The sequence below is a fragment of the Cyclopterus lumpus genome, chromosome 25, assembly GCF_009769545.1.
Source record: "Cyclopterus lumpus isolate fCycLum1 chromosome 25, fCycLum1.pri, whole genome shotgun sequence".
Lineage (NCBI taxonomy): Eukaryota > Metazoa > Chordata > Actinopteri > Perciformes > Cyclopteridae > Cyclopterus > Cyclopterus lumpus.
Window position 1 is genome coordinate 2,914,218 of NC_046990.1, and position 26,872 is coordinate 2,941,089.

Consider the following 26,872-nt stretch of genomic DNA (forward strand, 5'->3'; position numbering starts at 1 on the left):
AAATACCTGTTTTTATGGTCATGACAAAAAAGTCAATTTAGCGAGTAAACGGGAACGAGAATAATTTATCAAATGCCTTTTCCCCTTTCTTGCCGTAGCTACGGGAAGTATAAAGGGACAAATGTATGTCGTTAACTGAATGCCGAACAGAACTCTCGGCTAGTCATTTTCCCCTGAACATGGCTGCGCACTTGAAAAAGCGAGTTTATGAGGAATTTTCTCAAGTTGTCCAGGTGAGCACGTGACAGCCCTTTTCATTGTCCCTCGCTGTAAAATCATTACCACCCGATGTGAACGTTAAAGGTTGCGCTACAGAGCTAACTAGCCTGTTAGCTAGTGCTAAATGGCTAACTAACGTTAACCCGACAACAACAACAACAGCCGCTCACAGTCACAACGCAACGCAGGTCATCTCTGTGATAGCTATACACAATAAATACAGCATATATAATATTATAGTATTAGTTGTTGACCGTCTGAGTTAGCGTAGGTAGCTGACTGTCGTTCATGTGACTCCAGTAGCCTGAACACCAATGAGCTAGCCTCAACAACCTCACAACTGAACGATAACCGTTCGCTTACTTTTGAGATGTTTAAGAACAGATATAACATTCGTTTATGTGGCGTGTAACGTCAATAGTGCCAGTTACTGGTTTCTTATGACACAGCCTGTATTGACAGACGCCAAACTCACATGTAAGCCTGTAAAAGTGAACAGTGTTTGTTCGCAGACCCTGTCAAAGGTGGAAGAAGTAACGTAACGTAAAAGTACGTTACTAACACCACGCTGTCAAAAGTACTTACAAGCAAGTCAAAGTTCTGCTTTCTATAAAGGCAAACGTAAGTAGAACAGAACATAGTGACCATTGGTAGAGAAACATCCCTGTGTTTACGTGCGTCTTGAGTATTGTTGAATAAATAAATAGGGCAGCTTGAAGGTGTCTGAACAGCAAAGGAGAGATTCACACACCCTCTTGAACAATCAAAATCACTTTGTTTTTATGGGGACAGATTCCCCAGGAGGAAGCTCCAGCCAAGAAGCTGCGTTTGTCCAAACCCAGCAAGTCTGCGGCTTTGCATATTGACCTCTGCAAGGCCACCAACTCCACCGATGCCCTGCAGTACCTGCTGCAGTTTGCGCGCAAGCCCGTTGAGGTGGAGAGCGTGGAGGGTGTGATCAGGATCCTGTTGGAGCACTACTACAAGGTAATGAGCTGTAGGCTCCTAACCGGGAACATGATCCATTGCTTATTGAGAGCGTTATAAATGTAAAAGACAACCCTTTGCAATGTTGTAATAAACATGCTCTGCTGCGCTCATGCATAGCCTGTGGCTTTAAGTGCAATATACAATGTCTTCATGTTTACATTAACTTGGTTCAGTCTAACTAAGCTAAGCTGCACACACACAAAACACATCTGATGCTGATGTCCTCCCCCAGGAGACGGATAACTCGGTGAGGCTGAAGATCGCCTCTCTATTGGGCCTGCTGTCCAAAACTCAGGGCTTCAGACCCGACTGCATTGTGGACGACGCCATTAACACGCTCAATAATGAGAGTAAGATCCGTTCATACACACAGTCCACAGCGTATTTATTAACACGCACATTAGAAATGATTACTGTATTGGTTTGTACTTGGGAAATAAATAACCTGTGTTAAACAGTTTTTTCACGGAACAATTGATGATGTAAGAACAAATTATGAATGTCTGGCTGAAGAGATTTGAAACAGTGTGCCTTTTTTAGATCATTTTTATTAAAGATGATATTTAAAAATGTATCGAGAATATTGCTTTTAAAAGAGTTTTGTGTTTCAATGACCTCCCTTCAGGAGCAGTGGAAATTGCGACTAGATCTGCAGAATCGAATCAAAGCACCTATTTGCACGTTAACATAAAGTGAAATTGTAAATCATTTGTCCACTCGCCTCCCAAAAAGACAACTATAAATAGCTAACAAAGTGTTTGTGTTTGCTCCATTCTGTTTCTCTCTGTCTGCAGAGTCCCATCAGGTCCTCGCCCAGCTGCTGGACACTCTGCTGGTCATTGGCACGCAACTACCTGAGAGTCCTACAGTCAGACAGAGGCTCATAGAGATGGCCTGCAAGGTGATGCGTGCAGACATCTTGTAGACAGTACCTCACCATTAGGTGTTCTATTGACTGTCTAAACAGATACAATAGTATAAATACAAATCTCCTCTGCTTACCCCCCCTCCTCCCCGCTCCTTCCCCCTTTCCTCCTCTCAGCACCTGTCTGATTCGTATTTCGGGGTGAGGAACAAGTGTCTGAAGCTCCTTGGATGTCTCGGCACAGTAGACGCTCCGCTGACCAAAGACAACGAGGGACTAGGCACGTCGCTAGGTTTGTGCCGTTGCTCCGTATGTCTCCATTGCTGAACTGTGACAGACTTTCCTTACTTAAAGGTTCAATGGACCTCATACACAAAGAGTGCTTAAACCGTGCACAAATCTGGGATTCGTAAATGTTTTTAGAACTCGACAGAAGTGATTAAGGCCCGGCTGTCTTCGAAAATGTAATTTTTTGCTTTGTGGACCATACTCTCCATTTGTCAAATTCCCCGGCTTCTCCATGAGATAAGATAAGCCTTAATTTAGTTGTCATAATACTCTCCAATGCAAACGCTTTTCCTTATGTAGAGAAATGGAGGTATGGTGGTAAGATTAGGAAAAACTATGAAGAACATGTATTCTGTCAGGACTGTTTTCTTTTTCTTCACTTTTTATGCATCTAAGTTGATAGGAAAATACTCGAAGGCTTTGAAAGGTCTGCCATAACTGTCAGAACTCAAATTAAGTCTCATCTGTGGATCGTGATGATTCTTTGCGCAAATTGGTGCGTGATCTGTTGTTATGGTTCTTTTTGTCATTTCGTATGTTTACACTGCAATCCAGGAGGAGTGAGGGACGTCCAGAGTATCATCAGCGACTACTTTGGGGACCAGGACCCCAGAGTTCGCACTGCGGCCATCAAAGCCATGGTAAGACACTTCCATAACCTGCACTCACCAAAAAATAAATAAACAACTCAACCAGCACTACAATCGCGTAATTCAGGGACCACGCACACCAGCAGTGAGAACACCCAGTCTGCTGTCACGCCCATGATTATTCTCTCCACGTAACAGGTCATTCTGTGTGTTTGCTTTCCAGCTGCAGCTGCACGAGAGAGGAATGAAGATTCATGAGATCATTTATAACCAGGTAACAGTATTGTCACCTGTATCTGTCGCCTGCATCTTTACTTATATATTGGAGATCCCGGAGTGAACCGACCTTCCTCACGGTGGACATTCTGACTATTGCAAGATGGATTTCTCTGGGGGAGAATAATAATAAAGTAATGATTAACAGACTGTCTGCCATGAGAGAGGTTCTTAGGGATTCGGTGTACCGTTCTTGATGTTAATTGTCAGCAGCCGTCCCAGCGACCGTGAGCGTGTAACGTTTGTGTGTGTGTGTGTGTGTGTGTGTGTTCACAGGCCTGCAGGTTGCTGACAGATGACTACGAGCAGGTCCGCTCGGCGGCGGTGCAGATGGTGTGGGTGCTCAGTCAGCTGTACCCAGAAAGGTGAGAATGTGACTTCCTCTCATCACGAGCTGTGGAGTCCGCGCCGCTCTCTGGGTCTGCAACACGACAAGCTTCTATAGCTTTACGGGACACTCGTATCTGACAAACCCAGAAAATATAGTGTTTATTTCTAACGTTGATTGCTGATATTTTAATTTATTGATTTACATTTCAACATTTCCACTGATGTAACTCATTGGTTGCAGCAGTTTTTTGTAGCCCCACCTGACCAGTTGTTCACTGTACCTTCTGTCCAACCAGCATTGTTCCCATCCCGTCGTCCAACGAGGAGATCCGACTTGTCGATGATGTGTTTGGAAAGATCAGTCACATGGTCAGTGACGGATCCTGGATGGTCCGGGTGCAGGCCGCCAAAACGCTGGTGAGTGATCAGCCCGTAGACTGTGTTTTAAAGATGGATGACGCGTCGTCACTTCCTCCCACTGTACAAGCCAGAGTTATCGAATGTAGATATAGATGTCTCTTTCTAAGCTTACAAAAACACAATCATTTTTTTTAGGCTATTACTGTCCACTGCCAATTGCTACCAACTAAAGACCACACACTTTCCTTTTAACACTTCCAACAGGGCACATGTCTGAATTGAATGCCGTCAGATTAACATGAAGGCTACAGCAGCAGTTAATTATAAAGATAAATATTAAAAGCACGCTTTTTTTATGTCCTTTCTAAGCTTGATCTTTCTCCCATCAGCTGTGTGGGGCTAAAGAGAAAATGAAATACTCTTGTACATTCACAATAATAATAAACAGACACGTATAACTGAATTACATCACTTTCACAGATGAAGCCTGTAATGCCAGGTGCACTATTTATAATGATAAGTGAAACTTGTTGAATCTTTTTTGGTGTATCAGGGCTCGATACTGCAGGTCAGCCCTCACTTTCTGGAGCAAACGTTGGATAAGAAGCTGATGTCGGATCTCAGAGTGAGTAACGGAAGTTTGCTCACAAGATTTTTTTAATTTTAATAAAAAAAGTATTTTACAATGTTAATGTACACAACTCCGCTCACTTTCCTGTTTCTGTGTTCCAGAGGAAGCGCACAGCCCACGAACGGGCCAAGGAACTCTTCACGTCTGGAGAGTTCTCCTCTGGTAGGAAGTGGGCCGACGACGCCCCCAAGGAGAAACTGGACACAAACACCGTCTACCTCATCGCCTCGGGGGCCTGCGGGGCCTTTGTTCACGGCCTGGAGGACGAGATGTTTGGTACGTGAGACGCGATGCAGTTTGTCTTTGTCTCTCAGCCTCAGGATGTTACTGATGTCGTATTTCCTTCCTTTACCCCACTGGTGCTCTCTCCTCCTCTAACATTACTCCAGAGGTCCGTATTGCGGCAGTGGAGGCGTTGTCCCAGCTTGCTCGCTCGTCTCCCAGCTTCGCCGAAAAGTGTCTGGACTTCCTGGTCGACATGTTCAACGACGAGATCGAGGAAGTGAGGCTGCAGTCCATCCACGTGCTGAGAGAAATATCCACCCACATAACCCTCCGAGAGGACCAACTGGACACTGTGCTGGCTGTGTTGGAGGTAATCTCTCTCTTTCTCTTTCTCTTTCTCTCTCTCTCACACACACACACAGGTCAAAGAGTTGTTCTCTAAGCTGTGAAATATGTATTTACACTCGTTATCCACGCTCGCATTGATGACGTCACTGTCTGTCTCCAGGACTCGTCTCGTGACATCAGAGAAGCCCTCCACGAGTTAATCTGTTACACCAACGTCTCCACTAAAGAGTGCATTCAGCTCGCTCTCCTGGAGCTGCTGAAGAACCTCAACAAGTATCCCACTGACCGCAACTCCGTCTGGAAGTAAGTGCGTGTGTACGCTGCGTGTTTTGTTCCTTTTCTCATTGTACATTTTCTAATTGTGTCACTGTATATAAAACAAAGCGACATTTGCATTAACAACGTTTTGTATTGAAGTTTTCCGATATATAAAAAAATATATAAAAACCCTGTTAAATGATGCTCTTTGGCCTGCAGTGGTCTGATTGGTGACATGACCTTTCCAGTCAGAAATGTTAACTCTTACAACAAGTGATGGAGAAATCTCTTACTTTAAATAAAGAACAACAAAATGTTGATTGGCAGCAACAATATTTATTTCAGTTTAATATCATGGTGGTTAAATAATGTTAAAACATCTAAATACATCTAAAATCCAGTACTTCTGATAATTCTTCAGAATGTTCATGAAAGCTATGCAACAAGTTTTACAAGTGATCTTTTGGGTGAGATTGAATCCAAAAGTCCCCAAGACGAAATTGACGGAAGACAGATCCGTCTACTACTTCAGCACCACGGACAGCGTCATGGATTTATCATTACACAGAACAGTGAGGGTATTGAAATTTCAGGAAAATATATAAATAAAAAAAAAATGAAAGTTACTGTGAGGAACTTTCTCAAATGAATACCGATGCCTCTCTTTTTCTCAGTGAGAATACTCGCTACTTCTATATAGTTATTCTCAAAACGTGTCATTGTGATACTTCCAACCCACTCACTCTCATCCTTCAGTTCAATCACTGAAACGGACCTCTCCTCCATCGTCTCCAGCATGAAGACCTCCACCTGTTCCCTTGACCCCCTTCCCTCTTCCTTAGTCAAGGCCTGCCTTCCCTCACTCTCCCCTCTCATCACAAACATCATCAACTCCACACTGTCCTCTGGTCTCATCAAATTATGGATGCAACAGAACTTTCTCAAACTCGACTGCAATAAATCTGAAATACTCATCGGCCCTAACTCCCTCACCCGCTCAGCCCAGACCTTCTCTCGCAACATTGATGGCTCCATCGTCACACCCTTTTTTTCCCCCCTGGGACCCAATACCGACACCACGCTGCTGGAGGAACAGGCCCTATTGACTGGTCCGTTGGAAGGAAGAGAGGCAAGGGAGAACCAGAACCAAGACTGCACGGGGAAGACTGTCAGATGCCTGCTCTAGTAAAATGAGAGGTTTTCTGAAGGAAGTCTGGTGCTCTTGGAAACTACTTTTAAATGCAGGGGCTGCCAAAATTCACACAAAATAAAAGCTCCTTGTGGTGACTTTAAGGTTTTTAAATATTGAGAACCGCTTGTTTAAGATTGTCATGACAATATGGCCCTATACTCAGGGTGAGCGTGATGTTCAACCCTGTTGACAAATGAATAACAGACCCCTGGATATGATTTTCTTTTTTTTATAGAAACTGTCCCTTCATGACACTGAAAACTGATTTTATTTCCTTGTTTCCCTCAAGGTGTCTGAAGTTCCTGGGTTCCCGTCACCCAACGCTGGTGTTGCCGCTGGTTCCTGAGCTGCTCAGCACGCACCCGTACTTCGACACACCAGAGCCCGACATGGACGATCCAGCCTGTATCCTTCCCATGCCTGAAGCTTTCAAAACGCCAACCAGCCACAGCATGCAGCAGCTGAACGATACGGCTCTCTTAGCTGCCCAGTTTGTCTATAAATATTCCTCTTATTCTGCATTTGTAGTATAAATGCAACCACAACTTGCCTTAATGTAAAGTATACATTACGATAATCAAGATAAAATTGTTAAAACAAAAATGGATGGCGCTACTTTGTGGCTCCATTTTTGGAGAAGAAGAAAAAATCACATAGCTATAAATCAAGTGTTTGTCTTGACCCGTCCTTTTATATTTAGGCTTGGTGGCACCAACAAGGATTCATTTTATCTAGATTAGGTCTGATCAGAGTTTAGCAAAACTAGGTTTAAAATGAATAAATCCAGATTCAAACCCTCAATTAGAAACAAATCTCTATTTAGTAAATCCAACATAACATAATTGCTGGCCAGAATTCAAATAAATATATACATTTGCGTGCTGTCAGGACCTCGTAAGTAGTCCATAAAATAGGGAGGAAACCACTCCTTAACTTCCTTTGATGAACTTGATTACTTTTTTTCAAATCTATCTAAATCTTAAGTTTCAAGTAAATTCCATTTGAGTAAAAGGTTTCAGTGCAACAGAATTAAATTGAATCTAGGTCAAGAATAAAAACTAAACTTGACATTTAAAGGCGACTTTAATCTGGTTTAGAAATGAGTCTGTGATCTGTGTTGTTCTTTCTCGACTCTGGTTGATCTCAGACATCGCGGTGCTGGTGTTGGTGTTCAACGCTGCCAAGTCGTGTCCCACCATGCCGGCGCTGTTCTCCGACCACACCTTCAGACACTACGCCTACCTGAGGGACAGTCTGTCTCACCTCGTACCGCCACTGAGAGTGAGGAGTGAAACACACCATCCACATCAACGCTGCCCCTCTGTATTCAGCGTGACGGATACAGAAGGTCCCACCGTCGTGGGCTAGATTTGGTTTCCAACCGGCGCTACAGTTAATCTGCTTATTATTCTCTTGATTCATCGATTATTCTTATGAAATCCTAGAAATAGCGGAGGATACCAATCGCAGTTTGGTGGCCTTTTCTATTTGCCTGTTTTGTCAGTCCGACAGTCCAAAAACCAAAGAGATTTATTTTACACACATAAGACAAAGGGAAAAGCAGCACATTCTCAAAATTAACCAGTTGCAACAAAAACGTTTGGCCTTTTTGCTTGAGAATTGCAAACAATTTGTTGATCTATCAAACTAGTTACTGATAAGACAATCAACTGACAAATCAACTACTTTGATAATCGATCAATTGTTTTAAAATGTTCATGCAAAAAATGGGTATTCACAATGAACACAATCGGTATCAGACTAATGGTCAGACAAATTCACTCGCTCACCCTTGTAATTGTTGCCCCGTCTTTTAGTTGCCAGGCAACGGTCTGGACTTGGTGGACTCGCGTTGTAGTTCGGGGTCTGTGGAATCTGCTCAGCTCTTTCTACAACAGAGTCTGAACAGGGTCAGCACCATCCAGAACCTGGAAGCACCCGGAGCCCAGGACCTGCTGAACTTCACGATTCGGTACACACGCACACACACACACATAAAACGCACATAAAACACGTGCACACAAATAAAGACTTTCAGAAGCCTAACCCTAACCGTTGTTAATGTTTTTGTAATGTGTAAAAGTGCTATACTTTACTATAGGACTGTACAGAACTTAATTCATAAGAGTTGGCGTTTTTACTTTTCAAAAAACGCTCTCTCTGGTTTGCAGTTTGTTTGATAACAAAATTAATTAATTCAATCTGATTAATCACTTTATTGAAATTTGAAGATTTTGTTCAAGGAGTTTCTTTTTGTAGGGTGAGTGTCATAAAATATAACGGACATTTCAAATTTCACTCAAAACCCCCAACATGGCTTTAAATATGAAATAGCGACATCATATTTAAGTTGAATATACTGTGTGCAAAAGCCTGAAGTTAAATCGTCCAGCCCTCAAGACTACGTTTTTATGATCTGAAAACCAATCTGGTAAAGTGATGATTGTATTTGGTGACTGAAGAAGAGTGTTAATCTGTCTGTCTGCCTGTTAGAGACCTGAGGCGGCTGGGGGAGCTGCAGACAGAGCTCGCAGGAGCCGCTGATTTCTGTGCTACATACTTGCGCTGCCAGCTGCTGCTCATGAAGGTGTGTGTGTGTGTGTATGTACGTGCGTGTTTGTTTGTATTACGCTTTGAGGACCCTGATGTTTAAGGACACAGATTGGATGGTTTCAAGGTAACCACGAATTGCGTTGCTTCTTTTCCTCAGGCTCTGCAGGAGAAGCTGTGGAACATGGCTGTACCTCTCTGCCTCAAACAAAACGTCACGGCCACAGCGGCAGCTCAACAGGTCAGCATGCGCGCGCATTGATATAACCACTTTAGATGACTAGAACAAAGTGACAGCATAACATTTATGATTTTAGATGACGTGCGTGCGGTTATGTTTATAGATCTTGGAGGAAACCTACAAGCTGGAGTTTCTGTACAGCGGCTTGGAGAGCAGACAGGTGGCCACCATACATCATGTTCGCCTTCAGGCCAAAGCTCTGCAGCTCGTCCTCACTGCTCGCACCAGACAAGGGTCAGTACACACTCGTACACATTCACCATATACATTTAATGTGGCCCACACCTGCATGCAGATGTTTCTTATCTCTTATATCTCAGGTTAGATCCACTCATCAGCAGCTGTGAGAAGTTTCTGCAGGACATTGAGTCTTTTCAGAGGTGAGAAATGATCCGTTAATGTCCATCTTTCTGTCCGGATGTTTGAGCTTTAATTGGCCCCGATATTACAACAAGATATGATATGTTCATATGCTTCAATGCTCTCCTCGCACCATTTTCTTCCATATTTTCTGCAACCCTCAGGCTGTTTCTGGCCGAGCTGCCCCACCTGCAGGACAGCTTTGTGGACAAGCTCTTGGAGCTGATGCCCCGACTCTCGTCCTGTAAACCGGTGGAGACGGTGAAGATCCTCCAGACGACTCTGAGACAGAGCGGCCTGCTGCAGCTCAGGCTGCCCGAACAGGTATTATGGATCTGTTAGTATATATCTTTTTCCACCAGCGGTGATGTGCGGTTTGATAAAAAGAGTAATTTCTTTGTTTTTCGTTGACGTTTCCCTTCTGATCGTCAGATTCATCGGGCGACGGCCACCATCATAGAGCCGACGGGGGAGTCGGACAACCCGCTGAAGTTCACCACGGGTCTGGTGGTGGCGCTGGACATTGATGCCACGCTGGAGCACGTCCAGGATCCCCAGAACATCGTGAAAGTACAGGTCAGTTTGGTGCATAACTATATTACTACGCTCAGCTTCTCACTGGATCTTTTTTTGTTTTTTGTCCGCTTCAGAGTTGCGGCGTTCAGCAGTCTTTCGTAGAATTTGACAAGCTGTCCAATATTTTGGGATTTTAAGAATTGGTTTCGGGCCAGAAAAATTGCTATGGTTTAGCTGCTGATTTTGTTGCAACAAAATATGAACTGGCGAACCTCATCAGGTTCAGATCAGGTTATGAAAGAAAGTTAAAGTAATAAACATTGTGGGAGGAGCTTCTTTTAAATCTAATAATCCTACAAATCAGTTTTTAAAGAGCAACGTCTCTGCCCTTAATATGAAACATACTAGTTCTAAATACTCCACACCTGTAAAATCTCGTGACGGCACGAATGAGATGCTAACGCTGTGACAGAAATATAAACACTCAAACCTCCTCAAAGGTGTCTCCAGAACCATATTTTGCCACGATGACTCGAATATAAACTGGCAAGGTGAAAACACTGGCGTCACGGCTGGTAACTAGTAACATGTATTATTCTGAGATGTAACGTGGACAAAGGACAAAACCTACTCCCACAAGGTCTTCATTCGAACCGTTTTGGTCATTCCGCCTGCAAATCTGGGAGTGTGTTCCTTTTTGCTGTTTACTTTAAGTGTTTCGATTCCGTTCGACATCAATTCTGTGCTTAGAAATAATGTGATATTTGTACTTTACATGTGAATGCCAAATTGTTATGTCTTCCAATATCGGATCATTGCGGTCGCAAAAAATGTTCTTGACTTCGTAACAATGTTTGTTCTGCTCACTGTTGCTTCGGCCCCAGAGATGATGATAATGGTTGAAGGACGTACAAGTTGGGTTTAGTTAAATCTGTCTGGACAACCCAGAACTGTACCTCAGGAGTGTTGATGATGACACTGCCCTCTCCTTGACCACCACATGGCTTCTCTTAAACATCGTAGCTGCCCACTTGTTTGCTCAGGTTGTCTGAATCGCCTGCTTTCTGTGCATCGTGTCCATGCAGGTTCTGTACCCAGACGGCCAGAGTCACATGATCCATCCTAAACCTGGAGACTTTAGAAAGCCTGGACCCAACAGACACAGACTCATCACACAGGTTTACCTCTCACACACCGCGTGGACAGGTGCGTATCACACACACATCCCATATTTATGTTTTAGTGAGTAATAAGGGTGTAAAGATTAACGGATACGGGAAACAGATTCAAGAGTGAGACATCACAACAGAGCAACTCCATTTCTGCATTCAAAAGAAAGAAGCGATACAGCTTTAAAAAACCAACCACTTCTCTCCAAACACACTTGTTTCGTCTGTGCATCAACTTTGCCTTTGGTTTCCTTCACTGACTGTCTTCCTCCCTCTCTCAGAGCCGTCTCAGATTGAGGTGCGCCTCCTGCTGGCCTACAGCTCCTCCTCAACCTCCCTCTCCTCCGCTTCGCCGGCCTCCAAGCTGGGCTGGAGCGACAGCATCGACAGCCTCCCCCAGCCAGAGGCCGCCGTGGAGGGAACCATTCCGTTCAGCAAGCCCGTCAAAGTCTACATCATGCCCAAACCCGCCCGCCGCTGACCAAAACCACACAGATGAGGCTTTGACTCGTTTCAGCTCTCGCCCGCGACAGTTTCTTGGCCACGCATTCATTTTTAGATTTAGGCCAAGCGTGAGAATAATTTATGGTTAAGTAGAAGGAGGCACGAGAGTGTGTCTTACTCGTGTTGATTGTATGGGGAATATTTTTGTACTTCACAATTAGTTTCTGATAAAGACAAACCCATGTGATGGACTTATTTTCTAATTTTATTTTGTGCAGCAAACAAGCAGAAATACTGAATTTACAAAAAATTTGAAAACTGAAATTTATTAAAGTGGCTTTAACATTCCACACAATTGGCCTGTGAAATCAAATGGCCTTGCATTTTCAATTTGATCCAAAAGAAGCATTTTTATTTTATAATAAAAGAATCTTGTATTAGTCCCGCAGTGGGGAAATGTATGGGATTACAGCAGCATATCATGTTCAATACTTGAATTGGACATGAAGATGTTTCCAGCTAAACTCTAAATCAGTGTTCTAGTCACGCTGAGAGAAGCAGCTAGAAGGGGCCAGCCAGCTGCACCTGTCCTCCGTCCCTTGTAAGGCCCCCTCGGTTGGTGCAGCCAGGCAAAAGGGTGACCTCATCAACAGGTGGAGTGGAAGACCCCCCCCACCTTGGCGCCCTGGCCAGCCAGTTTGTTGTATTCGGCAACGGCCTTCTCCGTCTGCAGGACTCTGACGTCGACGCCTTTCTGCGTCACAAAGTCCAGCGTGGCGGAGGGAACCTGAGGGACGAGACGGCCGCACAAACGGATCATGACAGAACACACACACTCCTGTTTCTATCTGGCCGTCTTCTCGGTACTTGAGCTGTACGCACGGAAACGCTTACGGGGGGCTCTGAGTGCTTCCAAACCTAAACTCCATACTGTGCCTCATGGTGGAAAGTAACTGAGCACTTTTACCCAAGTACCGTACCAAAGTACAATTCTGATGTACTTTACTCGAATATTTCTACATCACATAATCTCAGTTAAATATTGCACTTTTTTTACTTCAATACATTAATTTGAAGATTGTTGTTACTAATTACTTTGAAGATCCATATTATTAATACAAAATATAAAACAAATAAATAATGAGTAAGTAAGTAGTTGAGATAAGCACCTCAACAATAAGAAATAATCTCCACCGTTTCCAGTTTCCGTTTCCAGTTTCAACATTAAAGTGATGGCACATTAATGCATCATTAATTCAAATCCAATAAAGTAATATAAATTATTCCAAAATGAGACATTCTGCATATTGACTGCTTTTTATTTTGTTGGTTTTAAGTAGATTTTGTATCCTGTACTTTTACTTAAGTAAAGATTTGAATCCATCACATGTAACTGAGTATTTATATTCTAATATTATTTTTACAAAAGCACAAGATGTGAGAATTTGCGCCTCCACGGCTGTGGGTGTGTTTTACCTGCAGAGCTTCATTCATGCCTCTGCCGATGACGAGCAAATCTATTCCCTTCTTCAGCACCTCCTCCAGGTCGGCAGGTTGGACTCCAGGGGAATGCTGGGGGCAGGGTGTGTGTGTGTGTGTGTGAGAGAGAGAGAGAGAGCACTGTTGTCAACTGTCTGTCGCCGTCACCACGCAACGTGTATTTTGTGGGCGTTCAGGCTCCGGTTCCACTCACGTTGGTCCCCGTCTCCCTCCAGTCCCAGGCCCGACTGCCTCCGGGCCAGACCTTACAGTCCTTGTAGCTGGAGGAGCATCCCTTCACCTTGATGTGGCCCCAGGAGAGAGAGGCAATCTCTGGAGAGGACATGTCATGTGAGGCCACCTACTGGAAGACAAGGGAGACCCGGTGGCAGACGATGACTGTAGAGTATGTACAGGGCAATAAATATGGTTACATTGTTCCAACATCTATAAAAAGCTCCTGGTGCCATAAATTGTACTGGTTCATTTAATATTTTTCTCATTTTCTTTTCATTTGAGATGGGTCTATAAAATGGCTGCATTTATGTATCCCAAGTGCTTTGCAGTTTTATTATAACTGATGTTTCTGAATTCATATTACTGTTGCATTAATGTGTATGTTACATTGTACTGCTGTAGATGTTTTTAACTCCTTTGTATCATGTTGGTCCTGTAAGTATCTCTAAAACAAGATAAACAGCTGGGTTCAGCTTTGGGACGATGTATTTTCCAGCTGAACGAAGAGGCTTTTTAGAGTTTATTTAGTTTAAAATGTCAGAGGATTTTCTCAACACAATATTTATAATATCAACACATCTGGATTTACGGGGTTTTCACCCTCTTCCGTTTTTTCACTAGACAGGAAAGGGGTGAACAACTTTCATCTGAAAAGTTACTAAAGCTGTCTGACAAATGTAGCGCAGTAAAAACGTACACTATTTACCTCAGATGTAGTGGAGTAGAAGTATAAACAGAAAATGGGAATACTCAAGTAAAGGTTGAGGAAATTCCACCACTGATAAATGAATAAAGTATCCCTTAAAGTTGTATTTACACGAGTGTGTTCTTTGATATGAGATTGTTTGGCCACTGCATAAGTACTTTATAAGAGTACTGGCGTCATTTCATGTCCAGGATTGTTTGTGTCACTCTGATAGATGAATGACTTGGACGTCCTTCGTGAAACAAGATATACAAGTCAAATGTCACGAGGACAACACCAGGTCTGGCCGAGCTGAGGTGAACAAAAAGCCAAACTGATCCACCACCAGTTCTGCCGCTAGCGACGGGAGCTATTTTTGTGCTGGCCACTTACTATAAGCTCACTACACACCGAACCAAGGAGAAACTGCGAGTCAAAGAATGCTGTTGACTTGCTAAACTGAAGTAGGTTAAAAACAATAACATGTGCAGCCTGTCGTCGGTAGTTCCTGAGGCAATATTCTTACCTTCCAAACGTCACCAGACTGGACACGCCTCCCCCGGAAATGATTCTTCCTCCTAAGTGTAGGTTTACAAGCCAAATACCTACTATGCTGTTCCAAGAAAAAGGCCATAAGAACCGTAATGGCAAGCATTGACTGTGTTGTATGTTTGTAATTTTCTCTTGATATTATTTATTTCTGTTTTTTCTATTTTTATTTTCTATGTTTGTTTGTTTTTGTCTATAGTTTTTATTATCTGCGGTTGCCCCTCCTGTGACGTTAGTTTAATTGTCTTCCCGTTTATTATGGACAATGTTTTGTCAGCTTTCAGCTGTGATCTAAAAGTTGAACTTCCGTGGTGAAATGATTCAAAACCATTACAGATTGATTGTGTACGTGAAACCAGAGGAGTGTTAGTTAACAGCTCTTTTGTCTCAGCACAGACATAAGAATACATGTCAGTAATTAGCAAGCTTCTGTCTTTTTTGGTCCTTACTTAGTTTTAGGTTTAGAAATATTTGGAAACTACAGATAAACTAATTTGTTGTAAGTAAATAAGACATTTATTTGAGCCAAACCTACATTCATCACAAAGAATCATGTTCTGTCCAAATTGATATCAGAGATGATATAAAGAAATACATTTTGAGTTAACTGTTGCGTAACATAATCCCGTGCTGGAGTACCCGACTGGCTCGCTGGGGGCAGTAAAGAGCTCCTTTGCATAACAAGACCGCTGACGATGGAGCATGACGAACACCCGACGTCTCGAGACAAGTTGTATCCGTATAAATGTCCGTTTTGACCCCAGAACGGCCTGCGGTAAGTTCATATACAAATTAATATCTCTTTTCTCATGCCAGATGCGTCTCGTGCAAACAGTGTCAGTGTTTTTTTTGTGGTGTTTAATGGCGTCCCGGCCCTGATTTGAGCTTCACCTTCAGGTGTGTGTCTCTGGGTAGCTTTTCCCCGAACAGGTGACGTCTGAATGAAAGCGTGTGCAAATTAGGAATTAATGCTAGTGCGTTTTATCGACAGGGTGAGTTTATAATATGTATTACCGCGTGTTGAAATGTGTTTGGGCTCTTTTACATTTCTGTTAAGTAGGCTAGCTAAATGAAGCCGTTCCCTGCTAGCTAACGCTAGGTTAACTGAGTTTCGAGGTCAGCATTTGGGGGCCGACTGCATCTTAACCAAGCATGTATACAGAGAACCGGAACTGTGTAGGGCCGCTTTAAATGCAGTTACGTTGCATTAAAACCATAAATAAATAATATCTGATTAGTCCTCTCCACGCATCGACCCGGTATTGCAGTACTGAGCGGTGCGCCTCAAGCAGTTAAATCTGAAGCACGTGCTCTCGTTAAATACAGAAGGTGGACATGGAAGAAATGCGCGAAGCTTAAAGTAAAACTTATGTGCAAAGTGGAGACATGTTAAATGCACGTCACAGTGAAGTGAATCAAACTAGTACACGTTAACTGTTAAGTGAGAGATTGTAATGGAAATGTGCTGCATGCACTGTTTTAAAATGTCTGAATATTAGGCTTCCTTATTCCCCAAAAGTAATTGTACTCCCTGCTTTCTGCTGACATGTCAGAAGAAAAACAATTATTATGTTTAATTCTTTTTAAAGATGTAACGTTATATAAATTGTCTTCGTACTGTGAAATACTTACAACGAAGCTCAAATATTTTACAACCAGCGTTGTTCATACTCCAGACCAGTAGATGTCAGTAGCGAACCAGAAGTAAACTAAGACACAGGAAGCAGTTGTAATGTGAGAGAAGCAGAGAATACGTGATTTTATTCTTCCCTTTGAATTTAAAATGTGGATCAAACTACGTTTAACAGCAGTTTGATTTAGATTGGTCTCATCTGAACTTTCTGTTGAGCTGTTACTATTTAGTTGGAGATAAATAGATACAGGGGTTGATTGTAGGTTGGCTTTTGATATGGAAATACAGCATTGCATGATGGGAAATGTAACCACTATTTTTCAAGTAAAGTGTAAATTATCTTTGTCAACCTTATTACACATAACTTTCCTCCATATTACATTCCTGTAGGTGATCAGACCTCTTATAGTCAGTATTCTCTGGTAATATCTATATGTTCAGCACCATCAGTCAACATGGTATGTCTGTGAAAGAGTCCCCGGCCTCGGATGTGTACAACTCATACTTACCTGGCAGGGGAGACACCATGATCAAGAAGGTGGTTCACCCAGGGCGAGGCTTGGCCATTGCACTCCGGCTGAGCTGACCTCTGCGAATTCCTCAAATGTGGGAATCTCGACTGCATAATTTGTGGTAGTGGGGGACTGCGTTCGCGCTCTCCCCTGATGAAGTGTGAAACAATAAATGAATAATTCTTACTCTGAAGCAGAAGGTTAGCTTTAGGAATTATGATAACAAAACAGTTTAAAAAGGTTAGGATTTGACTGCTGTGAAGAAGGTAATGATTTTAATGTGAAACAGGATCTCTTGGTAAAGCCATATTAGTTTACATCCATTCAATATGTATGTATGTCTCCTATCCTAATATATATATATATATATATATATATATATATATATATATATATATCTCTCTCTTCCTTCAGTACATGAACATGTTGACCATGCCAAACAAGAAAAGGTAGGTGGGCTTTTAATCATTTATTTAGTGATTCCTCTGACCAAAATGTGCTATGAAACAGTAAATGCCGATATTAGATTGGGCATATTGTACCAAAGGCAGAAAGTGTAACGTTATTCAGAGATTGCTTTTAAGTATTCTTCCAAACAAGCGAAGACGGCAAAACAAACAAAGAGGACAACATGGCAGACAGGATGTAGCAGTTTGAGAGCTAATTGAAGAGGCTGGTGATGGCAAGAATGTCCTCTTCAAGATCCACATCAGGCCAAGAGGCCTTTATCAGAATTATCCTCCTTGTCTCCTGGATTCGTAAAGAGGGGAAGAGCTGGGAACTTCTGTGGAGGAGCCGGCAGTCTTTCCCTCCAATTCTCCTAATGAGGTTTCTATCTTAACCAGAGCTCTGAAAACAATCCCCAAGAACGCCCATTTTAACATTGAAACATCCTTATTAGTCTTCTCAAACTTTATTCTTTTATTTGTATTTTTTTTCTTTCTTCTTAGTTTGGACTAAGCATTGATCTTTGCCCAAACATGAAACGCAACACAAACAAACAAACAAGGCAACACAACCCACATTCGACTCACCAAAAACCCAGATTCTTGTTTTTGATCTCTTAGATGTGTTCATAATACTAGAGTGTTGCCTGCTGGTTTTCTAACCACTACAGAGAGTGGGAGCAGTGAAGAATTGGAGACTCATCACACTTATTCCTGTGTCTTTTAGCCGCCCACCTGCTTTCTCTTTTATCTAGACATTTTGACTTTTAGCAGGAGTCTTAACTAACCAGGCTCTGATTGATTAGGAGCAGGAACCAGTGAGTCCAGTGTGCAGACTCACATTCTGCAAACTGTTTGGCATAATGTGAACCATTCAGCGTCTCCTAACAGACCCAGGACCTGTCATGGATGGTGGCTCACGAGATCCTCCCAGTCAGGACCGTAATGCACTCCTGGGGTAAAATCGGCACTCAACTGGCTCAGACCGGGTTGTGGTACGCCTGAGTTGATGAAGCATCTTCTCTGGGAGTGCAGCGCCGCCGTAGACCAGTGGGCAACGGCCGGCTCCTTATAATTCCCGTACTTGCCGGTAAGGGAGGTCCTTAACAGCACAGCTGGTTCTGCATGAGGCGAGCAAAGGTGAAAACCTATCACTTGCTCATCATAGCCGCCATATGGACCTCCAGAAACTTGCTGGCAAGGAAGCGCATGCAGATCCCCCCCGTGGCTGTGATCCGGATGGCTGCAGGTGGCCGGCCAGGACGCAGCCACAAAGAAGAATCGCCCCTGTGCCCATTCGGACGAAGGAGCCGGAGCCACACGGGGAAAGGTCAAAGCGGCGGCGGCCTGACTCTCCGGGTGAGGCAGGTTGGAAGGAGCAACAGGGTGGGGGGGTCTCCTCTGAGCCCCACAACAGGATCCACAGAGACCAGATCTGTTCAGTGGAGAGGAATGAGTTACCAATGCTAGGGACTCACTGCGCTCCTGCACAGCAATCAACTTTAAACAATGCACTAACTTAAAAAAAAAATACTAACTCATTACAACTTAAATCTAAAATGCCTGTTTAAATATGTATTTACAGATAACGCTCATTCTTTGACTATGTTTAAAAATATATTTCTGACACTATAGCACTACAGTTAAGACAATTACATTGGTATTAACAAACATAATTATGAATTAAATGTATTTTTAAAATATATTTACAATCAACCAAACATACTTGCAGCTCTTTTGGGCAACTTTTTAAGACCAGTAGTTCTTCTCGGAACGCATTCAATTTTTTCTATATATATTTTAATTTACAAAAACACCAGACTGAACTTTAAAATTTCTCCAGAGAATGCAGAAATATTTCCTTTCCCCACTTTTTCTGTGTAATTTTAGTGAGTAGCACAGGTACTGGTGGAGGCTGATTGACCAATCGGAGTCCTGTGAGGAGTGTCTGTTACAAGGAAGGCAGCGTGTTTATCAGCCTGTTGTGTTGAGCTGGTGCGTAGCGCTTAGCCGTCTTTAGCCTCTGCACCACAGCAGCGTCAACAGCCTCCCTCTTTGTGTGGCAGTAGAGGGCGTTTCCCCAGTGAGTTCTATACAGCTTTTTAAAAAGCTTCTGTAAATATACACACAAAGTGTTATGTTCACACTGTATGCTACACTATCCTTATGGATGTAATAACCTTTTCTTATGAGTTTTTTTTGTACCAGGTGTTTTGAGGAGGCTCACTCTGCTCTCGTCCAGCCCAGCGGGACCTCATCTCCTCTCTGGCCTTGTGGATGAGCTGGAATGTAGCAGCAGACAACATCCTCCTCTGAGACAGACTTCAGTGTTGGTCCTTGGTTCTGCAGGCTTTGATGAGCAGCTCCAGGTCTGAGTGGTTGTAGACCAGCACTGCACCAGCTAGAGGAGACTTGAACGCAGGTTTCTTGGAGTGAGACTCCGTATGTATGGCTGTGTCAAGCCGCTGGATCCAGTGGAAGATGTCAGATGCATATCCATCCCATTGTTCATTCAAGGCTTGAACAAACTCTCCACAACTGTTGGGCCCTGAGACCGGCAAGACCTACGGTCCACATGGAGGATCTTGGGGACTGGTTGATTGGCCATCCAGAACCTCTCCATGACTGGTTCCAGCTCACAGGTCAGCACAAATGAAAGAATTTGAGTGTTCGATGCCGGTGAACCGCTGAGCCTCGAGCCCCCAGACAGCTTCTAAGAAAGAAATGTACACTTTTATTAATCCCTGTGGGTAAATTCTTCTCTGCCATCCTTAGTTATTAAGGAGCAATGGGCTGCAGTGAAGTGCCTGGGGAGCAACTGGGGGTTCAGTCTTTTTGCTCAAGGACACTTCAACATGCAACTATGGGGAGAGCGGGGATCGAACCGGCTACCTTGTGGTTACGGGACAACCACTCTCCCCATGAGCTACACCAACCGACCCACACTAAAATTAAACTAACCACAAAACTAGTTTGTCCCAACAGGATGCAATTCTTTTCAGAAACATTCTTTTCACCTGGTTTAATTCATTGCTGACGACTACTGCGTGTGTGTGTGTGTGTGTGTCTGCTCCAGACACTAACCGATGCAAAGTGTCATTAGAGGGACGGCAGTCTGTATTTACGTATATTTCTTACAATAATAAATTATAAGAACATCTTTGTAACATTCAAGTTCAACATGTAAATGCAACAAAACCTGTGTCGGCCACAGCATGAGCAGATGGGGAGATTATGCACCCACGATACCGTTATGCCTTTATTTATTATTTACAATAAACATGCATGACTATCTAGACTATTTACAATATGCATGTGTGTTCGTGACTATCTAAATAATTATCGCTCCAGCTTGTCCGCAACAGAAGTGAAGTGTTCGTAGCTGTCGTACACGGTGCTGTCCAGACCTTTTGATGTGGACATCAACTTTACAGGGCAGAAAGTCTTTCTTTTGTACTTTTTATGTCCCTGGGTCTGTTGGCCACAGCATGAACAAACTGGGAGATTATGCACCCCCGACACCTTTACTTCTACTACTGAGGGCTGTTCCACACCTTTGCGCTTGTACTGCGTAGCTCTCGCCCAGGATGGCGGGCTCATACGCAGCAGGCCTTGTGGGAAGAGTTGGAGGGACCGATGGAGTAAGCAAAGCAGGCAGTATGGGCTGTGTGGAGGGACCAGCGGTTACTGAGGATGCAGAGAGAGACGGCTCAGGTCTGGTGATGGTACAGGTGGCAGGGGTTTTCTAACTGGCAGTAGCTCAAGTGAGGCCGGGAGAGTGGCATGATTATGTCAGTCCTTCCCTTCAACACTTAAGGCCATGCAGGGTGTGGGCACATACGCCATCAGAGGGTAGAGGGGTGGAGGGAGGTCAGCAGATGTGATGGAGGCTGTTTTTGTGACCACGGAGGACTGTTTGGTGGCATGCAGCTTCAGGAGGCGCTCTTGATGACGGATGAAGTCCCGTACAGTTGTTATATTAATTTGTCAAAGGAATGCCTGCTTTGCACAGGATCGGATCCTCTACCAGAATCCGGTGCTGTACGCCTTCAAGATGGTGCTCTTTTCAGGACTGCTGCGAAACCCTTGAGGTGAGCGCAACCACAGCAGTTTCACCAGCGTGTACATCAGCCTGTTGTGCTGAGCACTGATGTCTTGTTGAGCTGGTGCGTAGCGCTTAGCAATCTTTTCTTTCTTTTTTTAAGTGTAAATGTCGTTGTTTAATAAAATCTATGCCTCAAGTGGGCCTTCATAAAATCATGTGTCATTTTGGACAGGGATATATTCATAATAATAGTTATATAGCTGTACCTCCCTCTGTCATTTAGTTTGCTGTTAAGCAAAGGAATCGTTCTTGAAAAAAATTATATTTGGGGTGTAATTCATTTGGAAGACATGCACATTATTTTTTTTTAAATTGACAAGCTTCCAAAAAATATTTATGATAAAAACAACATGAAACAAAATATATCTCACCCTACCGGCCTCTTTACACAGACAGATTTAGCAAGTATGGATTATAAAAAGAGACAACAAAACATAAGAAACACTATGTGGATTTATTTACTGCATTTCCAATCCCCGTACTTTAATTTTTTTTAGCTGGGATTTTAGTATCTGCAGGCAGTCGGGATGGAACCATCTGTTGCAACTGTCACACTGAATCTGAAAAAGGAGAAAATAAACAATTAATTTGCGAAAGAGAGACTTTATTTCCAACTTGAATTCACCCTAAAAGCACATTTTAAATAAATTAGCATTGTTTTCATTATTTAAACAAATATGACATTGTTGTCATGCTCACCGCTTGTAAAATGTTATTTTGATTGGCTGACGATCAACTATAGGACAGGTCCTATTTGAATTTGCCAGCTAAATGTGTCAGATGCAAATAAGAGAGCAAGGCAGAGTATATGGACATATCAGATTGGCTTAGTACAGATGATAGAAAATATTCCACAATACTTTAATGGTCATCGAAGCCTCTTTGTCCTATGTAGACACATATTCCTTGAATCTTTAAAGAAGGCACACCATATTGTTTGCATTACCAAGATTAAAACCAGGGGTGTCCCAGTGGCAGAGGGGTGAACCGCGATTACTTATATGACTCATGATGGCGACCTTTGTTACATAACATAACATTATAATTCTCTCTCTACCCTCACTTCCTGTCCACTCTCAATTAACTATACAAAATGGCAAAACAAAAACTTGACCCATTAACAAATGCACAAATCTAATTAATTAAATCAACACCTTACCCATTAAGTGATTGCAGGCCCTGGGGTGGGTGGCTTTTTGGCAGAACACATGGCACAGTTGCTTTCGATGTCTAAAAATAATTTTGAAAATAATTGACATTTTAGATCGTTACTAGTACAATATCACAATATAAATAAATGTGAAGAAATGCTTTCACACACCTGATGCATTGAGTATTTTCAGTGCCATGTTTTGACGTTCCTGCACCATCTCTTTTTTTTTTGGTCCCAAAGGACATGTAAGGTGTTGCAGGGAAGGCCTCCATTACTGCTTTTGCCATCTAAAAACACAAAAATCAGTTGCATATTTTATTTTTTTAAAGCTGTAAATAACTATCATCCAAAAAGAGAGGGGGTAGCAAATTTAAATAATAACTTAATAATGAAATTAATTTTTCAAAACATTTATCTCACTATACCATGAAGACAATTACACCACAGCTACTGCTATCCTGCTGATGTGGGTGATCCATGACATGTCCTCGGAACTTGATATCCACCCAATCCGTCTTGCTGTGGCTCCTCATTTCAAAGTACTTACTGTGTGAGAATCGTTTGTTAAGTTATGAATTATGTCCATACACATCAAATATATACACAATATTCAATGATACAGTTACATGTTCACATGTAACTGCCTTCTTACAGACCTGTTCACTGTATCCCGACATAGTCAAGCGTTACCTTTGACAAGCTCTGCCTCCGGACTATTTCTCTGTCCCCAAAGAGGATCACACCAGCTGTGAAATGACTCATTATGTTAATTGTGTTCTCCAATTTATGAAGGTAGGCAGTGTGGTGGAGGAGGCACTCAATGACCTAAGGCGATAGTTCACATGTAGACAGCCAAATTACATTATTACATAATTAAACCTTTTTGAAAAGTCTTAAAGAATGGGTCACTGTTCATCAAGAACATATATGTAATTGTGTGTTAAGTAAAACAATATTGGTCTAGTTCTCAAGTCTACAAATATCACAAAGTCTGAAACTGTAAATGCCTTTCCTATAAAAACTAAATCTTCATACTGTAAGCACTACATACCTCTCCTGTGAGCCAATTGTGTGGTCTCAGTGACCGGAGCTCACTGTGGTGGATTATGAAGTTGTTCCCTCTGATTTGAGAGGGAATCAGACACAACCACTTCGGTGTCCCGTTTGTCCCACAATGCAGTGAGCTGACAGTAAAAAATACAATACTATAATATTATTACTATAATATACTATAACTGAAAGAAAATTTGATGGAGAAATAATCACCAACTCAACATATATCTTTGTTTTCTTTATCCGTGAAAATATATCTTCATCTCAACCGGCCACCTTGCTTTTTAGTTGTTTAAAAGGGAGCCCTGTCACCAGTGGTGAGACATAGACTCCCTTGCGCTTCGGAGTTCTCTTCTTCCATTTCTCCATTTCCACTCTAAAGGACTTGAAAAGATAAGACTATGTTATTGCATAACATCTATACTGTAGTACAATGTTTATGAAAGTATTTTCTATAGGTAATCTTTACTTTTTTTTCTTGTTCTTTCTACGTCTCCATACTCAAGGAGAAGGGCATCATGCATTTTTTGATAAATCAGGACAAAGTCGTCCAGACTGGTCAGTCTCCTTCTCTGGAAGCAAATTTTTGTTCAGGTCCCACTGGCTTTTTTCCATGATCCCTTGCATCCTGTTGTCAAGTGTGAAGTTCTGAAAATTCAAAGTACAAATAACATTTGATGTCAAGGCCATTTACAATATATTGTCAACATATAAATGATTTTGAGTTTTGGCATGCAAGACTTTACCTGTTTTTTGGATTGACGGACTTCATTGTATTGTTTACTGAAATTTCTGTATGCTGGGCCTGTCCCATGACGTCCTAGGTCCCCTAAACAACATTAAAATATTGTGAAATTAGTGTACGTTGATATTATGTATTTATTAATATTTTGATACCTCAGATCACTTTAAGTATTTAACAAAACTTGTAAAACTTACCTAGCATCACTCCAGACCACAGGAGGGCATGTGGGAGGAAGTACTTTGCCAAATTAATGACAAATTGTGGTGCATGGTAAACATTGGCTTCACCTTGAGTGTCAAGATGTGCACCGTCAATGACTTGCTGGAAGTGGTTCTCGAGAGGTGCGCTCCCGAGATCATGCTGAAAAGAATATTATGTTGTTGAATTGTATGCAATTTTTTTATACTATCATGAGATTAAAAGTGTATGGTTGAAACGATAATAACTATAGGATCAGTTCAGTGTTGTTATTGTACAAAACATTCTTAGTGTCACATCAACATTTTTTTGTCACAATCAGTACAGTGGTTACACTGGGAGTGTTATTGGTTTTATTCGTTCGGTGTTGTCTCCCCTTGCTAAAAGCATGTTTTTCCCGCTTTATCACCACAGTTGTGAGCGGAGGAGACCAGCATACAAGGATAATGCCGCTGGTCTTTCTGGAGAGGGGAGTGGGTGAGCAAGATCCTGAATGGGAAATGCGCTACTCAGACCCTCCAAGTTATTTTGATGTGATAGGGGAGTATGAAGCAATATAATTGGACCAATACAACTGAAACTCCATTAAGGAAAATTACAAATAACATACACATTAAAATATTCGATTAGAACCAGGGTCGGTCCAGACAGGCCGCTCAGTGTTTCTTAGTTCTCTTTGCAGATGCACCTGTTTTCCCATCATTGACCTTCATCAAGAATCAGGACTACCTGCTGTGTTGAACTTCACCATCAGAGGAGCTCTGCTCAGAGGAGTATCGTGCACCTACAACACACTAATGAAAATTATAGCAAAGCACAGAAGTTTGGATTGTGAAAATAGATGAAGTGTTTGAACTTGTTGTTTTTCTTTTGTCCAAGAATTGGAGAACTGGAGGAGTGCAGAAGAGGAATGCAGAGAGAAACAGGATACACTGAGACACATGCACAATTAGACACGTAGAACAGACACACATAGATAAATTAGGAAAACACAGGAGTTTAGGATTTCTATTGGTGTGATGAATAAGAATCACACACAGAGTTGTTATGAATGATGTTTGTTTTTCTTCCACAGGAAATGAGTGACAATGATGATTGTATGATGTTTACGTTAAAGATCAAAATAAAGGAGCTATTACAATGATGTTTATACTATGAAATAGTATAAAAGGAGGGATTGTAGAGTTGTAATAGGTTATTTTGATTTGCACATGCACATAAAGATAGTCTTATGTTTTATATTAATACATAATGGAAGTATGATAATTAATAGTGAATATTGGTTAAAATAGTCTGCAGGAATATGTTGTAAAGCATGAGATTATCATAATCTATTATTGTGACTGTTGATAAATGTATGCATTATAATTGTATGATGCATGAGAATGAATGATAGTCTATTAGTTAGATGTTGTTAAAATTGACAGCGGAGTGGGAACCCGTGACGTTTTATACTGAAGGCAAGATGAGAGGTTTTATTCTGAAAAGAAACTCTTTGTCTTGACCGGAAGTGTGACGTTTGACCCCGTGATCTTAACTATGGCCTTAAGCCAACCAAAGGTGATGTGTATTTAACCCGACGAATTACTAACATTTAAAGGTGTTAAAGGCGTGACTGAATACTTATAAAAGGGATTTGTGCTGAGGGAAACGTTCTCTTTTTACTTTTCTTTCGGCTTGAATTGACCAGACAGCTCCCTACTTCACGAGAGAAAGTGATTTAGTCTGTGGAAGTCCGTTCAACCGGCCCTCACGATCGTGAAGGTATTATTTTGTCTGGTACTTTTTTGCCATTAAATATTGTTAATTTTAAACCTATTGAATCTTGACTTTTCCTTAAGCCCGAGGCGTCCAGTATACACAGCTCTCACCTTTTTCTACAATTTGCTCAGTCTATCCCAGCTGCAAATGGTCGGGGCAGGAACTTATGGTTCCTGTGAAGATGTTGATAGACACATGAGGGGTTGGTTCCAGGCCCCACCAGATACGTTGTCAGCCATGTCCAAGACATAAAATCAGCATTTGAGCTCTTCATAACACAGTCCATTGAAAAGGATGTCCTTGAGATGACAAATTTAGAGGGGAGGTGTGTGTATGGGAACAGTTGGAAAAGACTGTGATGTGACCCACTTGCAAGCCTACATTGGGTTACTCATTTTGGCCAGAGTGTACAAGTCAAAAGGTGAAGCAACAGCAAGCCCTTGGGATGCTGAAACTGGAATCGC

General features: G+C 42.2%; 2 protein-coding genes and 1 non-coding gene across 6 annotated transcripts; 2 read left to right on the plus strand and 1 right to left on the minus strand.

The window, feature by feature from the left end:
* The first annotated feature begins 94 nt into the window (after nt 1–94).
* Nucleotides 95–13,148, plus strand: ints4 (integrator complex subunit 4). Its single transcript, XM_034528832.1, has 24 exons — nt 95–233; nt 1,012–1,206; nt 1,442–1,559; nt 2,004–2,110; nt 2,252–2,366; nt 2,918–3,003; nt 3,176–3,226; nt 3,505–3,593; nt 3,855–3,975; nt 4,472–4,543; nt 4,651–4,825; nt 4,939–5,144; nt 5,283–5,425; nt 6,862–6,977; nt 7,720–7,853; nt 8,390–8,544; nt 9,066–9,159; nt 9,283–9,363; nt 9,467–9,597; nt 9,684–9,743; nt 9,888–10,047; nt 10,156–10,299; nt 11,325–11,445; nt 11,690–13,148. Exons 1-24 carry the CDS (start codon nt 126–128, stop codon nt 11,887–11,889), a joined length of 2,982 nt encoding a protein of 993 aa, XP_034384723.1. The 5' UTR covers nt 95–125; the 3' UTR covers nt 11,890–13,148.
* On the minus strand, nt 12,097–14,808 carry aamdc (adipogenesis associated, Mth938 domain containing). Of its 4 annotated transcripts, none has more exons than XM_034528867.1 (4): nt 14,780–14,808; nt 13,546–13,695; nt 13,329–13,424; nt 12,097–12,639 (listed from the first exon to the last, which is right to left on the minus strand). In XM_034528867.1, the coding sequence occupies exons 2-4, from the start codon at nt 13,675–13,677 to the stop codon at nt 12,499–12,501; spliced, it is 369 nt and encodes a 122-aa protein (XP_034384758.1). In that variant the 5' UTR covers nt 13,678–13,695; nt 14,780–14,808; the 3' UTR covers nt 12,097–12,498. The 4 variants fall into 4 exon arrangements, with proteins under 4 accessions (XP_034384758.1, XP_034384759.1, XP_034384760.1 ...); XM_034528868.1 differs by having other exon boundaries at nt 13,546–13,692; nt 14,780–14,802; XM_034528869.1 differs by lacking the exon at nt 14,780–14,808 and adding an exon at nt 14,647–14,762.
* A 2,128-nt stretch (nt 14,809–16,936) lies between these two features.
* On the plus strand, nt 16,937–17,100 carry LOC117728358. The gene has a single exon (XR_004609128.1). It is a non-coding gene; the product is annotated as a U1 spliceosomal RNA (small nuclear RNA).
* The last annotated feature ends 9,772 nt before the right edge of the window (nt 17,101–26,872 follow it).